The 12,826-nt window shown below is 46.3% G+C and overlaps 1 protein-coding gene across 1 annotated transcript in view; it reads left to right on the forward strand.

The window, feature by feature from the left end:
• The window catches only part of Lar (tyrosine-protein phosphatase Lar), a 198,904-nt gene that overhangs the window by 36,879 nt on the left and 149,199 nt on the right, over positions 1-12,826 (forward strand). Inside the window, exon 3 of the mRNA XM_089589068.1 lies at positions 5,385-5,561. Coding sequence (XP_089445194.1) covers positions 5,501-5,561 — 61 coding nt within the window. The 5' untranslated portion in view covers positions 5,385-5,500. The remainder of the gene's footprint in view (positions 1-5,384; positions 5,562-12,826) is intronic.

Genomic DNA, 12,826 nt, shown 5'->3' on the forward strand with positions numbered 1-12,826 from the left:
AGCACCGCGAGAGAAACTCGCGGATGTTTGCTCTAACGTGTGTACACGAAGGCTACGTGTGTGCTTGTGTGTATGTGGGAGGGGGAGATATTTGAGAGATAAACCCAAGAGTGGAAGGGGTGGAGCTCGGGGGAGGAGAAAAAAAAAGGGAACGAGGGTACGGGCGAGGCCCTCGAGGAGATGAAACCGACAGTCGAGAGCCAAGATGAAAGAGCGAAAGAGATTGCTTAATTGATTTGGATGTCGAGCGGATCTCGGGGCTTTTGTTTCTTTCGAGGGCCATTGGAAAATTATCTGATCGAGATGCGAGCTGCGGACGGAGAGATGGATAGCAATTGTGACTTTACCCCGTGCGTGCTCCGAATACACCCTCCCAGGCTGGTTGGTTGGTGTTTGAGGTGGCTCGAGAAATAACTTGAATCATCTATTGTGACGATGGGTTATCGTTGCGCACGAATTGTTGTTTTGGTTAAAAAAAAAAAAAACAATAAAAAAATCCCTCGGATGCCGTTTGCTTCACTATCGGTTGGAAAAGAATTACAAGTCGGAGATTACAAAAAAAAAAAAAAAAACCGAGCCAAGGATCGTGGGGTGAAGTTTGAAAAGGCGTATTCGTAGCGGGAAAAATGAGTAGTTCAAAGAGTGTAATGGGGAAAGAGGGCGGTGGGGGAGGGTCTCGCGAACTAACGGCGCGGTCACTTTGAAGGAGATTAAAGGCATTCGTTAAGCCGCAGGGGCGTGTTTCACGATCGGCACGACTTCGTCCGCCACCGCCGCCGTCTCGTCGTTATATCCATTTTCCCCAAGTTCCCGTACCCCTCCTCTCTCCCTTGGCTGGGCGAATGACGAGTAGCCCGTGGCCCCGGATGAATTCAAAAAAGCTCGGCCGGCAGAGAAAAGTGTATAATTGAAGTGAAAAGAGAGCTCTAACGAGCTTAATTTCATACCCTCCTCCGCTCCTCCTCTGCAGAGTGAAAAAAACTTTTGTCCGAGAAAACCAAGAGATTAATTTCTGGTATGGCTTTGGATAACTTTTGAGGGGGTGGGGGGAGGGTTGTTTATTTGAGGAGCGAGGGCTATCGTGCGCCCCTCGGTTGGGCTTGTTGAGAAAAACTTGTTTCGGCTGCCAATTTAAAGTGGATGTACAGAATGTAGCTATTGAAATACAGATAAAAAATGTGGTAGGTAATCGTTAAAACGCAAAAATTGGACATTCGGAACAAAAAAAAAAGCTTTTTGGCGTCCATCTAAATGTTTTCAATTCGTTTCACAGGGGGAAATTCGATAAACCTGTATTCTTTTACGTGCCATTGAATGGGTCATACCGAAAACGTGGATATACATGCAGGCACGGAACTTTTGAAACATTTACCAAACACAATGCACTCAAAAAAGTCCGTTATTCGAGAAAAACGCGTACATTTTCAATAGTTGAAAGTGTTTATTTTTTTACCGCGTAACTTGATATTCTAATGGAAAAATTGTTTTTTCCATTCACCGTTTGCAAATGCAATTTCATTTACAGAGCCGCGGTAAAAATACCGCTGGAGCTCGGAATTCAAAAGGTGCACTCGGTATCAGCGTGAAATTTAAAATTCACGGCACATTTCAAAATAAAAGCAAAAGTTGTAAAAATAAAACAAAAAAACAAAAATAAACTGGATGAATACTGGCAAAGAGCAACGATCATCCGCGTCGGAAATGATACCGAGCCCCAGCTATCGTTTGTAATTTCCCGGAAAATTTTCCCTCGAACGCAATGCAATCCGAAAACCGACGACGACGACGAGAAAGAAAATCTTGGAGGAAAAGGGAGGGCAAAACGAGCAAAAACCGGAAAAAAGCCGCAGCAAGGAAAGCGGGTAGGAGGGGGCGGAAAATTGCCGAAGCTCGGCTGCATCCGCGGCAGTAGTCCCGACCGCCGGCACCACTTCCTCCTCCATTATTCGCAAGGAGCGAAAGGGTATATATACACGTATAAATCGCAAAGGGAGCGCTCGTCGTTCCGCCACCACCGCACGCGCGTGCATATAAAAGGCAAGAAACTCTCGAGCGAGACACAGAGAAGCGCGCCGAGGCTGCGCCGAATTTTCTCCAATCCCCCCCGTTTGAATGTTTATTCATAGAGCGCGGCACCGATTGTTCGCTCTTTCAACCGCGTGTACTTGCCGTTTGCCGACATGGGCCTCTTTCCTGCTCACTTGTGCTATCTTGTATTTTTCATTCTCATGTGAATTTGTGCAATGAACAATGCGTAGCCATACGGGAAAGAGCCATTTAAAAAAATTTGACTTTTAATTCATCGCCTCCGCGACAAGTTAGCCCAGAGGCATGGAAAAAGAAAATATTCATCCCTCGAGGATATTCGTGGAAAAACTTCGTGTGCTCTCCTCTTGAAAAAAAAAAAAAAAAAAAAAAAAAAAAAAGTCCAACTTAGCACATCACGGTTCAAGGGGATTCCAGACGGTGCGCGAGCGCAGCCCAGTTATTCTTATTCCGATTGTTATCTTTTGTTCGCACGACGGGAAACGTCAAGAAGTACCGGGACGAAAAAAAAGGAAAAGATAAATATATGTATACACACGAATGGAGACATATACGCGATAGCGAAACGAAGTCAGAGAAAGACGCAAGGAGAGACACTAGAGGGATTCATCATTATTATTATTATTATTTCTATACGCATACTGCAGTGGTAATGATAAATTAACCCTCGTGCACGCTTTTGTTGTATTTTGGATCGCAGTATCGGAATTAACTTTTTTTTTCTCTCGACGAGCGCACACAAATGCAAAAACTTGATCACTTTGCTTTTTTTAACTCGCGTGGCTCCTTCCTTCTTTTTGTCCACGTAATAGTTTGAGCAACGATGAATAAAGCACACATAACATTTATGATATTTGTAAGGTGTATTGACACATTGTAATCGTGAGGTATAATTTTTCGTACACTGGGAATCATATGTTGAAAAAAACCAACAGACACGGAGACAGAGTCGCACACAGATACTCACCTGACACGTGGATCAGCAGATGTTCGTGCTCTCCTTCCTCTCCTTGTCTCTTGACCGACGATTCACGATACCTCCTTGCACCAAATCTGTCCCGATGCTGCGTGTGCGAAAGGTGGTAAGGGTCGCCGATCCACGCATTTTTGCCAGGCATTGGTAACGTTTGCTCCAGTTTCATTACTTCACGCTGTCCTTCACTTTTGTCCAATGCAGTTTTCTACCCGTTAAAAGTAAACAATTTTTTGCAACGTGCTTCTTTTTTCATTTTTTAATATAGAGATGGGTGGTCGTGGTAATGATAAAGATTGCGTTTCGTAAATTCGATGGAATGGTAGTACGAGTGTAGTTGGTGAAAAAAAAATTTGAGCAAAAGCGCGTACCTCGTCAAAGTGGAAGTTGAGCAGCTGTTTGGCTCACGGCTCTGGAAGGTGCCCACCACCAGACAGACAAACATCGAGTCAGAAACTGCGATAGCTGTTGGCCGGCGCGCTTATCCCTTGGTCTCTTCCCCCCCCCCTGCCTCCGTAACACAGCAGCCACCCCCGGAGTAGAGTAGAAGCGCCTCCTTCTCGCTACTAACGCATGCGTGGCTTTCGTACGCCGCAGTCACTGCTGTCTACTACCACCACCTTCCTGTCGTGGTAGGAGCCGGCGCAGGTGCTCCGAGTGCGAACCCGCGCGAATTTTTCATGATGCTCGAATTCTCGCGCTTTTTTACTTTTTTCAACCCCCCCCCCTCCTGTTTTTTTTTCTATCCAGAGAGCAAGGCTCATTTGATGTCTAACGTGGGGCAATGTCGGGTACGATGTTTAACTCGTTTCTCCCGTTAATCCTCGGTGCTGATAAAACGGAGCTTTTTGATTAAATTTGTTTACACCCAACGAAAAATAACCCCTTTTCGATAGAAGAAAGAAAAAGAACCCTTCTGGGCATCGTTTTATAAATTGCAAATCCATATTCGATCGGATCTCCCTTTCAACGCCAACTCACTCGTGCCCCGGGTCGTTAAACAAAGAAAAAAACCCTATAAAGCTTTTACAAAGCTAGATGATAAAAAAAAAAAAAAAAAAAAGTATCGCGCTTGCAATTCGCGCTATCGAGAAATTGAGGGACAGAAAAAGCTGTGGCTGGAGTGTATACATATACGTATACATGTAAAAGCCGCCCGGTGTCCTACCACGTCGGCGCATGCGCCGCGGTAGTGCGCGAGGGTGAAAAAGGGGTGCAGAAGAGGCATAAGCGCTGTGAGAAGGGCGGGGGGGGGGAGCGAGGCCGAGCGCCGGGAGAGAGAGCAAGTCAGTCAGGCCGTAGCGCGCGCTTCGACAACTACGTGCACGCGTGCCTTTTGCAACTACCCGTGCCATCAATTGCCGATATGCGCGACCGTGTGTGTCCATTTGAATCATCCGCCCGCGTGCCCGAAAAAGTCAGCCCCGAGCAGCCTCGTGCCCGAGCTTAGGGCCGTTACCCGCCCCGTTGAGCTCCGCGAGTCGAAAGAGTATATAGTCGCGTCGTTGCTCCCGAGAAGCTATGGGAAAGCCGCGCAGGACAGAGGAGGACTGCAGAGAACGTCAGGCGGCCGGCTGAACCTGTTTTTTTTTTCTTTTTCTTTTGGCGCTCCCTTCTTGGTCTGTTTCCTCTTGTTCCGCATGCAGCACGTCAGCCGAGCCGCGCGACCGATAGTATGGAATGGTCGTGGAACCACAGGAAGAAAGGGACGTGATACGTGCGAGAGTTTTACGCTGTTGGCTCGCGGTCGCTCGCTCAGGTAGTACACCCCACGGGGATACTCGCGCAAAGGGACGCTCGAGGAAGAGGAGACGGAAAAAGAGAAGAAGCCGAGTTGATTACACTTGTACATACATATATTAGACACCGTAGCCTGTAACAACGGCAACGCATGCAACTCGCGTAGTTTAGACAAGGAAGAAAGAAGAGCCACTATTTTTTCTACCGTCGTCGCACCAGGGGAAAAAACTCTGCTGGTCTTCGTAGATATAGTAGATATAGTATTGCCAACGCGTGTACGCAGCACCGTAACCCGAAGCTCAAAGTTTTCAAAGTGTCGATAGTAATTGGAAAATTCCGTGCGTTATTGCGTTCGGCGTCGAAACCCGAGCCCTATGTGTTTCGTCATTTTGCGCGTGTGATTAGCGTATATATACGCCTGTGTATTCACCACACCCTGCCCATCTCACCCCCTGCCACATCAAAGTGGCGTAACTAGCCTGTAAATGAGTGTTTTGTTTTTTGGGATGAAGAAAAAGCCCACTCCGCCCTTCGAGACATGAGAGAGCAAAGAAAATCTGGATAGATTCTGCGGATCGCGTGGTTATTCACTGACAGGGGTGGAATTTGTTCTTGTTGTTCATAGGTGGCGAGCAATAGTACGAGACAACGTCGACGAGAACAACAACGACGGCGGTGGTGATAAGAGCAGTGCTGTGAGAAGGGGGTGGATAAGGACAGGGGGAGGATTGGGCTGTCAATATGACTCCCATCTTTCTCATTCTGTTGGTGGTGATCGACCCATTAATTGCTCAGGAAAATGGTGAGTAAATCAAAACAAAGCAAACGTGAAATGCGAAGGAGAAATGAAAAAAAAAAAATGAAACATTATTTCGTGGACACACTGGCATTCACGCGAGTTTGTGCACAAATATGATATGGTGATGAAACGTCAACGGCTCGTGTAAATGGACGCTGTGATGATACGAGAGCTCGTTGGAAAAAGGAAAAAATGTTTTTTGTTTTTGTGGACACCGTTAAAAAAAAATAAAAATTAAGTGTAGCTCGTGCAGAGCAGCGCGTGTGAAAAAGTGCGTTGGCCGACGATAATCACGACGGATGACGGGACGGACGGTCCAGAATTTTTTCGGGAAAAATTTGCGACGTGTCGGGAATTCCAGTGATTTTTCGATGAGTGGACGCTCGGACGAACGAAATGTTGAATGAAAAAAAAAAAACCGATTTTAATTTTGCCAACAACACTTTGGCGTTATAAATAAAACCAACGCCAAACACACTACCCCCGGCTTTTAATTGTAATAAGTCGAATTAATTGCACGCGCAATCGAACGCGATTTCGCGCTAACGATTATTGTTGGAGATAAATTTTAATTTTCCCTCCGCACCCCTCGAAATCGTAAATCCCACTCGGAGCCTCTCCATCGAGCGTTAACCGCAGCAACACCAAGGGGTGAGGGCGATCGAAGAAAATCACGGGAAATATCACGCAGACTTTGAGTGCGTAGCGGCGTTCGAGTGCACTTTGGTAAAAAAAAAAAAGCGCATCGATTTTCACTCGTGGTCTTTTCTCTCCGTGGATGTATAAAAAGCGTTTTCCCGGTGCAAACGAACGAAGGACGCGTGGGTTAAAAAAAAGTCATCCAAGAGGAGCACGCGTTACGGCTCTTTATGCGCGCGAGGGAGGTACGAGCCGATCGGCTGGCTCAAGATCGGGGGGTTGAGTATAAATAGGGCGGTGTGGTCGTACAACAACGGCGCAGGTGTTAAAAACAGGCGCGATCGGGAAGAGATCTTTTTTTCCTTTTCCCCGCATTTTTACGGAGGTAAACTCTAAAATGAAGCACGACCGATGATGACTAAATGGTCGCTGTATGACACTAGTCTTTTTTCTCTTTGTTTTTTCAGATTTGTCGCGTATGAAAAAAAAAAAAAAAAAAAAAAAAAAAAAAAAAAAAAAGACAACTTTTTAACGTTTGCATATTACAAGGGGGAAGGGAAAAAACTCCCTTTGCCGTCGCAGCGATACGAGCAATAAAACCCTCCCCATCAACCGGGTCTCCATACCCCCGCATGTAGTTCGATCACGTATACAGGCTAGCTCAGCTGCAACGTCTCAAGATATGAAACACGTTTTCTCGCTCGCTTTATACGCGTACGCAGTATAATATACATTCACGCGGGTCGCAGAGATGAGGCAGCATATTTAATTTTATCGACGCGATCAACGCGCCAGCGGTGGCTCCGTTAAGCACCGGGTCGTTAAAGTTCGATGCTCCACGACAAATCTTTATGCCTGTGTGCGCGGCATCGGCACGCCGCGAATATTCCCTCGTAAAATCCGTACTCGTGTGTTTGAGCTTATTATTATTATATTTTTTTTTTTCGCGATGCCGTTCCCTCGTGTGTCGTAATTATCGTAAACCAACGCGTGATAACGAGCCAATGCTATATTCCACCGCTACTACTTGCACGAGCGCCACGGTAAATGTGTGCAAAAGAAAAAAAAAATGGTCAAGACTGTGGTGGTTACAAATCATCGATACCGAGTAGCACGAGTGTTGTGTGGACGTGTGCACTCGATAGTGGACACTAAGGATGATACCCGTCGTGTGCACCATGAGAGTCCAAGAGCACACAACGCACAACCAAGGGGGACAAAGGAGACGAGGTCACATGATATGTATAATATAATATAATTGGGCTCGTCTTCTCCTCCCCGGGACGCTGCGTGGCATACATAACGCGCGTCACGCCGTGCTTATCCGTGCCGATGTAAATTTTCTCGGCGTTTATCATGTAAGCGCCCGGATTACGTAGGTAAATACGCGTCCCGGTATTTCACGCGTTTCACGTTGTCCTTATAGCTACAGTCCCCCCCGACGCTATTTCCCATACGTTTTACCACGTAAGCTGTGAGGGTAATATAATATGACACCCTTATCCCCCTACCCCGAGATCTTTCTTTTCACAGATGCGGTGAGCCCCGGATTAGGAGGTATCTGGCTTTGTTTACCTCTACTGTGAATACAATGCGGATTTTTCAGCAATTGTTAACAAATAATGCTTACACGCTCAATTATTGTTTTTATGATTTTTCTCTTACAACAATGTATTCTTTTTTTCTTTACAATCGCCTCCTCTGTTATTTTATTTTCAGGCTTCCAGGCAAATCCAGGATGATAAAATGGTTATTAATGTGAAAAAAATGATATATTTACCATGATGATGATTATTATTGGAAATATGTACAAATTGTAAGGATAAGTTTAGAAATGTAAGTAGGCCGAGACAGCGAGGCAGTTTGCGTGCGAATGGAGATTTAATTGTGAGTCGACAGAGCAGAAATGGTTTAGTCATTTAACGCCAGAGTTGCTCAATAATTCGCTTGCAAGCCAATCCCAAATTCCGTCGTCTGGTGGTATATAGGTGCTGACCGAGAGCACACCGCCGACACTGCAATGGAAAAATAATCATAAGAGACGAGCCGATCCTCGTTTAAACACCCCCCTTATTTGCATTTTCCAAATGTACCTTTTAACTTTGCCTCTGATCAAGGATAGCTGGGATATTTTCGCAAGATCCGGGCTGAGTAGAAGGAGCATACGGGCAAAATTATCAGTAAGTTGTCGGACTCCGGAGTGACGTTTAGCTTAAGCTCACGTGACTTAGTTTTCGTCCGGACAATCGTGAATCACGTGTCACGGTGTTCGCCCCCTGTTTTATCGCACCGTCCGATTCTGTTTCTGCAAAAAGGGTAAAAAAACCCTTGTAGATAACATCACTCTCCAACCCTCTCTCAGACGGGTTAACGCGGCTGATGATTTTTTTTTTCTGACCACTTTGCGAATAATAAAAAAAAAAAATAATAATAATACCTCCTACGCGTAAACATGTGGCCCCTCGTGCGCTGTATTGAAATTTACGCTTGTAACGAATTTTTACGTGCTCGTGCTCTCCTCTTCTTCCAGCGTAGCTTTTATTCTTGCTCGCTTCCCCGTATTTTTTCCGTATTTATATTCACTAAGGCTGGAAGCCCCCTTCGTTGCCTTGGCTGGCGAAAAAAGCATTCCACTGCGTTTTCAATTTCTGTCCCCAGCACTCTGACTCGTAAAGAGAACAAACACGTAAAGAGAAGCAAATTCGACAGGGAAAATGTTGGAGATGAACTTGTATGAGGCTAGAAAAAAAAATGAAAATACCTGAATTAACGGCAGTGCGGTATAGCGTCCGAAAAATAGTAGCGAGTTTCCGCGGAGCAAACAGACGTGCTTCGTGTAATGCACGCTAACAAGTCCCGTAAATTAATTTTAATTTCTCGCAACGCGCTTGAGGAATGGCTTCGCAAAAATGAATTTCTATTTTTTTAATTTTTTTCATCAAGCCTAAAAGAGCAATAAGGTCGCGTTAGCGTTGACCCGCGTACTTTACGTAAAACCGCAAATGTACGGGGTGATTTGAAAATTCACTAGATGCCAAATGCTCTTTTTCCCGATAAACGCAGCTCGCGAAAAATTTGTTAACAAGTTCACGTACGGAGTTGAGTCCTGTTTGATGTGGAATATTCGTTTGCCTTTGAGCGCTTGTTTTTACGTTAAAAAACGAAATTGATATTTAAAAACTGAGTCCGTAGCCCGACGGTGCGCACATTTTTAGAATTTTTTCTTTTTTTTTTTAATTACATTACCAGAGCTTTAGCCGTAAAAGAGTTAGTTTACGAGGCTTGGAGCAGGAAGCACTTTAACCAGTTACATTTAATATAATTAATTCAGAAATTCAACGTACACGAGCTTACGCGAGCATCCAAAAGCGCAACTCTTTTTTTTTGTCCCGCCATTCCCTTGCATTTAAAATACCTGTAAGTATACAGCGCGTCCCAGTGTAATCACGAGCAGAGCCAATAAATCGCGCGAAAGAGATAAAAAGAGCGACCCGAACAAAACACGGAAAAGCGCTAAACAAATCTAAAGGACGAGCCGCCGCGAAAAAAAAAAAATCACGAGGCCCCCCCACGCCGAAAAGCTGTCTCTTTTAATTTCCACATAGGCGCGTCTGGTTACATCTGCCCGAGCGCTGATAGTTATTTATCGCGGAAGCCCCGGGGGGGGGGCAATAATTTACATTCACCCCCACCCCCATTGGCCCGTGACACATTCATCCTCCGCAATGGTCTGCCGCTGCTGTCCGACTGTAACGTTTTCGGCTGTCTCGCGAGTGCGCGTCGCTCTTTTATCAATAATTGACAGGCCGAACGTTGTCGAGGTACGAAAAACAAAAAAAAAAACCCGAATGGCGGAAATGGAAAAAAAGCTCCGCTCGTTTGCTTGCGACGGGATATACCTGCGCTGACAATTAGTGTGGTGACGGGGAGGTTCTTCTGGTCAGCGAAATTTTTCTAATTATCGTCCGCTGTCGGGAGGTCCCGCTGAAAAATGAGAAAAGCACCTTTCAACTTGTCCCGCCCCGATTGACCATTTTACCCTTGGAATAACAAATCGGCGAGGCACTCGCAGGCCCGATTTTTATTTCCGCCAGGAAGAAAGTGCAGCTCGTAGCTCAAAGTTCTGACAAACGATAGTTGCGCGAGAAAAAGTTTTCAAATATCATAACAGAGCGAGTACGAGGTCGCGGTAAAGGGGCGCCCGGGAGACACATGTCTGCGAAATAAAATTCAGAAAAGTACAATATCCCGGCGCGCCGGAGGAGAGGCCCGATAAATCTTCCTTCGAGCATGACGCTTATTTTCCCTTTGGCCCATTATTGCGAGCCGCAAACTTTTTCTCCTCGCTTCGCATAATCACTCGGGACGGAATGGCTCGCTCTGGGGTTTTCAAATACTCGGCAGCTGGTCCCGTGCACGCACTCGCCCAAGTTCATTGGCATAAAGTAGCCGAGTCACGGCTTCCTCTCTCCCTTCCCAGTGTGTGCGCGTGTGTCGGCGGCCAAGTAGTACAAGTCAACGTGATCTCAGCCCCAAAGAGAAAAGGCCAAGAGTTAACTTTGCCAGGAGCGCGCGCCTGTGTAGGACGGAGGATGAAAAAAAAAAAAAAAAAAAAAAAAAAAAAAAAGAATAGGTAGGTAAGGCAGGTGGGGTGAGGGTGCTAAGGCCAGACCGCTGAAGCTGTGAGATAAAAAAAGTTGTTCGCGTTTTACGAGACTTTAGCTACTTACTTTCTCCCTCATTCTTTTTTCTCCCTCTCTTTTTCCTTTTCTTTTCTATCTCACCTGCGCATCTTTCTTGTCTTTTTTCTTTCTTTTCTTTTTTTTTTTTTTTTTCACTCGAGGCTCAAAATTAAAAATAATATCGCCGCGACGGACTTTATTAGAAAATCCGTATTTACCGCCCCTATTTTTTATAAAATACACGCCACGGTGGGGGGGTTGTACATTTTTAGAGACCCTAAAAGCTTTTCCATTTGAACGTAAAGTACGTACTCGTTAAATGCAAAAACCACTCGAATTCGAAATTGGTTTTCCATCTCGCTCAATGACCCGTACACCTGGGAAAATAATACTCGAGACTCTGTTTTCAAATTAAAAAATCAAGTCCAAATCCATCATCCGGAGAACGTGTTTGCGTCACAGAGACATCAGATGTCCGGAGAAACAGCAGGTCAATAGCACACATCCCAGAGCGGGATACTCATACAGACAGAGGGGGGGGGTAGTCGAAGGAGTAGGTGGTGAGGGTATGCAATTTATAGGCGGTCAAAGTGCAGTTTGCTGTTCCGACTGACCGACGATCCCTCGTCATACATTTACCCTTACGCCGGCGTGTGGCTCGTCAGTAATTGACCTGTAGGTCGCTCCACTGGTGTTTGCACATTGAGCCATGCCATTGGAAAACGAAACGGAGTAATCAGAGCGAGAGGGAAACGAGGAGAAGAACTCAAACACGGGGGCTACGCTTATCAACGGTCTCCGTCCGCTAATTGATTACGCTCGCATCCCGAGACTCGTGCACGCAGTAGAGAGAGCCTTTTTTGCCCTGGCGTCCGCACGCGATGGAAAACAAAAAAAAGGGGGAGGAAGTAAAGCTCGAGAGCGGTTCATTCGTCAAAAAGAAAAGTCGGTCCAAAGTCCTCGATGCCCGTGCCTCGTGCACGAAATTCCGGAACGTACACGTTGCTCCCCCGGTGGAGAACCGGTACTACGAAATTTATGATGAATCGTTCCCTCGTGACTCTCGAGCCCGAAACTTACGTGGAGAAACTGTCCGAGAGCTGCGCTCAGTCGCAACTGTATACATACGTACACCTCGGCGATGGTGTGCGAAGCAGTAATGGTAGTAGTGCTAATAAACTCGGGTCTCCTCCACCGGGAGTTCATTGGGGATGAACGGGGATACACGGCACTAATGAAAAAATCGTCCTCTCCGACACACGGACGAGGCCCGGTTGTTGTTTTATTTCATTTTCTCCTCGTTTTTCTACCCACGTCTACTTGGTATACTCCCACTTTGATTTAAATGGGTCCGCCGTTCCATGGCAATTCTAAAAGCGAGGCTCGCAATCGCGCGCATAATAAGGAGCTTATTATTACCCCTTGGCTCGCGCATGAATCGAGGTACTCACGCAATCGGAGAATCTCCTCGGCCAGCCGGGGGCCAAACAGAGAGCTTCAATTACCGCGCTATTAGCGGGCTCGCACCTTGGCGCAATAATAAGCCCGGCGCGGGCCATAGCTCGTGCTTTAAATCGGCAGGCCGAGCTAAGCCGAGGGCGCGTACACGATTACGCCAGATTACTTATCGATTGCCATTACAATGCCCCCCCCCCCATACCCACGAACGAGGATTTGTTCGTCCTGCGTGTGTATAGGTATATAGGCTGTAGAGGTCGGTGCCGGAGCCACTTCATATCCGGCGACTGTCTCGCTCGCGCTGCACTTACTTTGGGTATATCTTCCGCCTCTCCGGGCACGATTACTAATATGTATACATATCTGCTCTTCTTCGAGTACGTGCCAACAGGAGGGCGAGAGGGGCCCTGGGCCGTAATTTGCAATAACCGCCGCTGTAATAACCGTAGCTCTTTACTCTCGGATGCTAATAATATTGCGGCCTGAGAG

Source organism: Copidosoma floridanum, unplaced genomic scaffold (assembly GCF_036245765.1).
Source record: "Copidosoma floridanum isolate Cflo_tuat_1 unplaced genomic scaffold, Cflo_Japanese_pri ptg000007l, whole genome shotgun sequence".
Lineage (NCBI taxonomy): Eukaryota > Metazoa > Arthropoda > Insecta > Hymenoptera > Encyrtidae > Copidosoma > Copidosoma floridanum.